Consider the following 6,660-nt stretch of genomic DNA (forward strand, 5'->3'; position numbering starts at 1 on the left):
TATTTTCAAATGACCAAAAACAATGTATATATCCTTAGAAAACAGCAAATCATATAGAGATTTCCACATAGATTGGACTATTTCACACTCACAAAATATATTTGTCTTTGCATAAGTAACAATTGTCCACTTTCATTTTAAATATTTTATTAATAAAATAATTTGATGAATAAATAATTTATATTTTGGGGAAATAGGAAATTTTAAATATGTTGTTTTGATGGCTGAAATGTCAGATTTATTGTAGATTTTGAAGTTAGTTTTTGGTCTGAACTGAAACGAGAGGAACGCTAATCATCAGAGAACAGGCGGAACCAAAGCTGAGTGCGTTGAGTTTCCGGTAGGAACACAATATTGAAGACACAAGATGGCGGCGCACTTGCTTAAGATCGGGCGATTTGCATCTGTAAAGGTAAAAGCTGCTTAACTGCATGTCAGCTTTAAAAACGTGTGTGAGTGAATGGGACATAGTTTGATAAGAACAGACCGGGGGTCCGGAGCTTCACAGCGGGTCTGAGTCAGGTCTAAAGCCGCTCTGTGACTGTTGACCCCGGGCTATGACGTCCCGGAGGTTTAACACTGAGAGACACCCAGACTCTGACTCTGAACAATTTGGTTGATAATATTATATTTTATATGAAAGACTTTGATTAATTTGTTCCTAAATGACAGTATTGTTGAGACGATCTGATTTGATCTCAGCAATCCGTGTTTCCGTCCGGACGATGTTGGCTCTTCATCATCTATTTCATCACAAGCTGGAACTGCGACATTTTTTAATCTGGCCCAACCCAAACATGTGAACCTCACCCACATGACAGAGGGTGAATGTAGGCAGGGCGCATTTATTTGTATAGAGCATTTCATACACAAGACAATTCAATGTATTTTACATGATCAAAAGGTGCAACGGAAAACATTTAACAGCTTAAAAATCAATAACAACATTAAAATTAGCAGTAAAACATTTAAAATCAGCAGTAAAAATATTAAATCAACAATAAAAAGATTAAAAATCATAAACATAAGCTAAGGCTTCTGCCCCTTTTCCCTCCTTCTTTTAAAACGTACTTAAGCGCAAGTAAAATTACTGATTTTGAAATATACTTAAAAAAAAAAAAAAATACAAGTACCATAAAGCAACTCAATTACAGTAATGTGAGTTTTTTTAATGGTGCACTACTAATTGTAACTGTTTTCTTTTGATCACTGCAGTATCTGCGAGTGGAGAGCTTTGGTGCTCTGGTCAGTCGATCTGCTGCTGCTGCTTCATTTTGTACAGAAGCTGAAAAACCAGCAAAACCAGCAAAGAAGACAAAGGCAGCAGCCAAGAGTAAGACTTTACATCCTTTTACATGATCTATTTTCATCACTTTTTCTTGCCATATTTTTGATTCTTTTAATGCATTTTTGCTATATTACTCCCATTTCTGACACTTCATCACATTTCAATGCCTTTTCTACACATTTTTTCCACTTTCAAGACATTTTCAGCATTTATAAACCCTTTCCACCACTTTTCCACCTGTCACATACAGTATGTTGACCCATTATTGTCACTTTTAACCTCTTTTCATCATATTTCATGCTTATGTTTTGCCAATTGAACAGCTTTCAAAAAATCTTGTGCCTCAGGGAAAAGCTTGTGATGGATCCTGTAACATCTGCAGACTGACAGATCATTTTTATATGAACTTTAATGATAAAAATGAGAGTTTTACTGAAATAACAAAAATAACAATGGCATTTATAACAATGGTGATAATAATGATTAAAATATGTGATGATAATGTAATACTTATGGCAGTATAATAATCGATATTATTAGATGCTATTTTTTAATAAAGACTTTAACACATATATTTATTAATGTTTGTCTGTCGTCCCTTCGATTCATCGGTGCTGAAATCGATTATATATATTTTTAAGTCAAACCGCATTAGTCTGGCGTTAGCAACATCAACAGTACATTTAGTGCAAACATGGCAGACGTAGACGAAGGTCCGCTGGATAAGACGCTCCAACTTAAGTCAGAAGTTTGGAACCATCTTAATATTATCCAAGTAAAGTTTTAAAGATCTATCAGTCAATACTGAATTGAAATTGAATTGTGATTAATTGACGCAAAAAACTTATTAATCGGAATCTATTCAGGAAATTGGCCATGTTGCCCAGCTCTAATGATCACTTTTATTTATTTAATGGTGCAAACATGAGAGTTTAAAAAGCACAGAAATTGGTTAAAAGTTGTGGGTAATGGAATTTAAAAATGTAGGAAAATTAGTTTAAACTGGCAAATATTGGGCATTACAAATCGTGAATGTGGTTAAACTGGCAAAAATAAATATAAATAATAAATATAAATATACAATGTGGTGAAAAGGGATTAAAGGTGATAATAATGGGTCAACATATGACATTAGGTAGAAAAATTGTGGAAAAGGTTTATAAGTGCTAAAAATGGTAAATGGACATGATTTATATAGCGCTTTATCACCACACTGAAGCAGTCCCAAAGCGCTTTACATATCAGCTCATTCACCCAATCACTCTCACATTCACACACCAGTGGGACAGGACTGCCATGCAAGGCACTAGTCGACCACTGGGAGCAACTTAGGGTTCAGTGTCTTGCCCAAGGACACTTTGACACATAGTCAGGTACTGGGATCGAACCCACAACCTCTCGATCAGAAGACGACCCTCTACCACCTGAGCCACGGTCGCCCTAAAAATGTCCGAAAAGGGGAAAAAATGTGCAGAAAATGCATTGAAATTTAATGGAGAAGTGTCAGAAATGGGCGTAATGTAGCAAAAATGCATTGAAAGGAGCAAAAATATGGCAGAAAAGTGATGAAAATAGGCTAAAATATGGCAAGGTTGGTGTAGTTGCAGAAAAAGGGTAAAAATAAGCAAAAATGGGCTCAAATTGTTCAAAAAACATATTTTTAGTTTCTTTAAGGCATCTGGCGACCCCCTCCCAGTATCTCGCGACCCCAAATCGGGTCCTGACCCCAAGATTGAGATTCCCTCAGATAGATTAGTGAATGCAGACAGAACTCTGGTCATGTGTGGAAAAAGCTTTCCTCCCATGATGAGGTTCAAGGTGTGATTATCTCCTGTTCACAAACCTTTGATTGTTCTAAAAAGACAGCTTTTCTATCAGTTCATGAGTGAATGTGACTTATTTTCTCAATCAGCTCGTGATTGCATTCTGACATTAATGGTGTTTCCATTGTAGGTCACGTAGAAATATAGCAGCTGCAGGGAATGTGAAACGTGATCACTGCATTTGTCCCATATTTTCTGACAAATGTTTTCACATTTGGTGCCTTAAAGATAAATGTTGCTTTACATTTGTGTCCATGTTTGTAAACTCATATTCCATCTTACATTTTCCTCAGCAGCAGAGGCTCTGGATGACAGAGCTAACTTACTCGCTTACAAGACCCCCGTTGCCTTCCCACTCCGGCTTTCAGAGTCTGTAGGTGTTCCCGAGGCAGAGACGGTTGCACCGGCCGTGGCATCAACACAGGCCGTGGCATCAACACCTGATGCAGCAACACCTGACGTGGCATCAACGCAGGCCGTAGCATCAACACCTGACGCGGCATCAACACTGGCCGTAGAATCTACACCCCCCTGTGAATCCGCCGTAGCTGAGCAAGAGGTCGTGGAGCTCGCTGAAACTTCCTCATATGCAGTTCCTGATCTCGATCCTGTTCCGCCTGTAGCTGAAAGTAGCGCAGCTGCTCCTGTGGATGAACCCCTGGTTGAATCAAGCACTACTAGCCAAGCATCAGACGACACTCCAGCAGCAGCAGCTACTGCAGACGACCCACCACAGCCTCCCAAAGCCTCCTCTGAACACAGAGATGCAGCAGCTGATTCGTCGTCCTCTTCGTCATCAAGCAACTCGGACTCAGACTCGGATTCTGACTCTGACGATGAGAAGTCAGAGAAAGACCAAGACGTGCCCACAGGTGTATCTGATGCATCTCCTGGCACAAAGACAACAGTTCCTATCACTACAGAGTTGGAGAAGTCTGTGGATTCAGCTCCTGAGATTAGTACAGCTGCAGAAGATGGCCCCGAACCTTTGGCAGATCCTGTAACTGAAACAGCTCCAGAGGAGACAGAAGAATCTGCTTCTTTAACTGAGCCTGTTGTTCAAAATGAGGTTGAGACCATAAGTGGAGATGCAATTCCAGAAGAAGCCCAGATTACCACCTCGAAGGGAATAGCGGAAGCTGCTGAAACTCTGGCAGATGCCGCCTCTGAAACTCTCAAAGATGCTGCTCCTGAAACTCTCAAAGATGCCGCCTCTGAAACTCTGCAGGATGCTTCTCCTGAAACCCTACAAGATGCCGCCGCTGAAACCCTACAAGATGTCGCCCCTGAAGACCAACAAGATGCCGCCGCTGAAACCGTAAAAGATGCAGCATCTGAAACTCTCAAAGATGGTGCTCCTGAAACCTGCCAAGAGGCAGCCGCTGAAACCCTACAAGATGGTCCTCCTGAAACTCCCAAAGATGCTGCTGTCGAAACCCTACAAGATGCTGTTGTTGAAATACCAGCAGATGTGGCTGCCGAAACCTCAACAGGTGCCGCTGCTGAAACCACAGCTGAAACCACAGCAGAAGCAGCCGTTGAAACCCTACAAGATGCTGCTCCTAAAACTCCTGAAGATGCAGCTGCTGAAACCCTGACAGGTGCCACCGAAACTTCTGCAGAGGCCATTGAAACTCCGGCAGGTGCAGCTGAAACATCGACAGGTGCAGTCAATGTTTCCGAGACTGTCACCGCTGAATCCCCGGTTCCTGCAGATGTTGCGGAGGAGCTGGTGGACCCTGCTCCAGTCCTAACTGGAACTGCTCAGGAGGAGATACAGACGGAGGCTTCAGCTGAACAGTCTGCGGGTACACACCACACCACCCTTCCTCAAGATCTCACTGTCTTCTTTTGTAGAAATGTCACATAGTGCTCCTTTTGTTCACGTGTTAACATGCACTTACCTCTTTAAAAACCATCACGCCTGCCTCCTTAAACCGTTCATGTCTGTTAGCTCTGCTGTCCATTGCCTTGGTCTTTCATGTTCTGCATGAGGTGGATGGGTTGAGATGATGACGAATGAACTAACTGCTGATTTTTTTTTTTGTACATCCCTCTTAATTTCCATTACATTATGACCAGTGATCACAGCAGCTGATGTGCTACAAAGAACTTCCTTCTCCAGTGTTTCAGGAGTAATATTGACTTTATTTATCAGAACTGTTACTTTTGGGAAGATGTTGCATCAAAACTACAGCAATGGAAAAAAAATATGTTAAGGTTTTCTTATATTCAGACAACTTTTTTCTCAGGAAATTTATTTTGATCTCCGGACATGTTTCAAATGTCAACTGCCAGTCTTCCTCAGAGGCATCTGCTGATCCCTTTGATGTGTCCTTGACTTCAGCGTGATAAATACCGAAAGTCCTTTTTGTCTTCTTTTTGAATAATAAGGTTTCTTCTATTCAATTTATTTTTTAAGGAAATTTACTTTCATCATCTGACAAGTTTTTTGGACTGTCAACTGCCAGTCTTCCTCACAGGCATCTGCTGATCGCTTTGATGTGACTTTAGGATTTCTTTCTGGGTGTGGCCAACTTGACAGGTCTGTCAGGCGGGACACGCCCCCTGTTGACAGTCAAAACATGTCAGGAGATCAAAGTAAATTTCCCGAAAAAAGTTGTCTGAACAAAACAAAACTTTAACATATGATTCAAAATAAACTTGTTGGAATTATTGGAAAAAATGTGTTCTCATGCTTTATCTCAATTATCTGTGGTTTGTTGGTACTTGTTCTACTTCCTTGCTTTTGACCTGGTTATGTTTCTCCCCCTGGAGGCTCATTATGGGAACTTCACACGTATTTAATGTGTCTTTATGAACGTCTGTTTGTTTGTTTTTCTCACGTGTGACGTAAACATGCTCTTTTTCAAAGTGAACCTTTGCTGCATATCGAGTTCCCAACACTGCTATGGATCATGACTTGGAATCCAATCCCTGTGTGTCTCTGATATTATTATTATTATTATTATTATTATTATAAGCTACTGTATCTCTGCCTGCTCGCATGTTTACCTCCATACTCTTTAACATGACCTTTCACATTCTTTACATTCATGTCTATCCACACTTTTGACAGCGGTGATGAGCTTTTTCTCCTTTATTACCTTATGTAAACAAAGTCAGCCCTTATTTTTCCCATGTTTATAACCGATTAGGATACCCTGAGTCTAGTACTGGTCCAACTTTGAGTGACTAGATTTTCTGATGTTGTTTTTCTTGTTCTGACGCAGAGGCTGCAGAACCAGAGGAGCCGTTTGACAACAACACTTACAGAAACCTCCAGCACCACACCTACAACCCCTACACGTTTGCAGACCTGGATGTCGAGATGGCCAAGTTTCGTCTCCCTCAGCCGTCCTCTGTCAGACCCTCTTCCTAAAGTTAGATAAACGTAGCTTCTATCGTCTGCAATGAGGATTCTTCTGCCCACACGAATGAAAAATAAAGTCACTTTTCCTCATGTGTTGTCATACATCAGGCTTTTAGCAGAGGTGTAAAGATTATTGATATATCCTACTCAAGTAGAAGTACTGCTACTTGATTGAA

At 40.7% G+C, this 6,660-nt stretch overlaps 1 protein-coding gene across 2 annotated transcripts; it reads left to right on the forward strand.

Annotated features, from left to right (window-relative positions):
- The first annotated feature begins 312 nt into the window (after positions 1-312).
- ndufv3 (NADH:ubiquinone oxidoreductase subunit V3) lies at positions 313-6,574 on the forward strand. 2 transcript variants are annotated; one of them, XM_028436119.1, is made up of 4 exons: positions 313-412; positions 1,216-1,333; positions 3,405-4,919; positions 6,345-6,574. In XM_028436119.1, exons 1-4 carry the CDS (start codon positions 368-370, stop codon positions 6,491-6,493), a joined length of 1,827 nt encoding a protein of 608 aa, XP_028291920.1. In that variant the 5' UTR covers positions 313-367; the 3' UTR covers positions 6,494-6,574. The 2 variants fall into 2 exon arrangements, with proteins under 2 accessions (XP_028291920.1, XP_028291921.1); XM_028436120.1 differs by having other exon boundaries at positions 3,408-4,919.
- The last annotated feature ends 86 nt before the right edge of the window (positions 6,575-6,660 follow it).

Source organism: Gouania willdenowi, chromosome 21 (genome assembly GCF_900634775.1).
Source record: "Gouania willdenowi chromosome 21, fGouWil2.1, whole genome shotgun sequence".
Lineage (NCBI taxonomy): Eukaryota > Metazoa > Chordata > Actinopteri > Blenniiformes > Gobiesocidae > Gouania > Gouania willdenowi.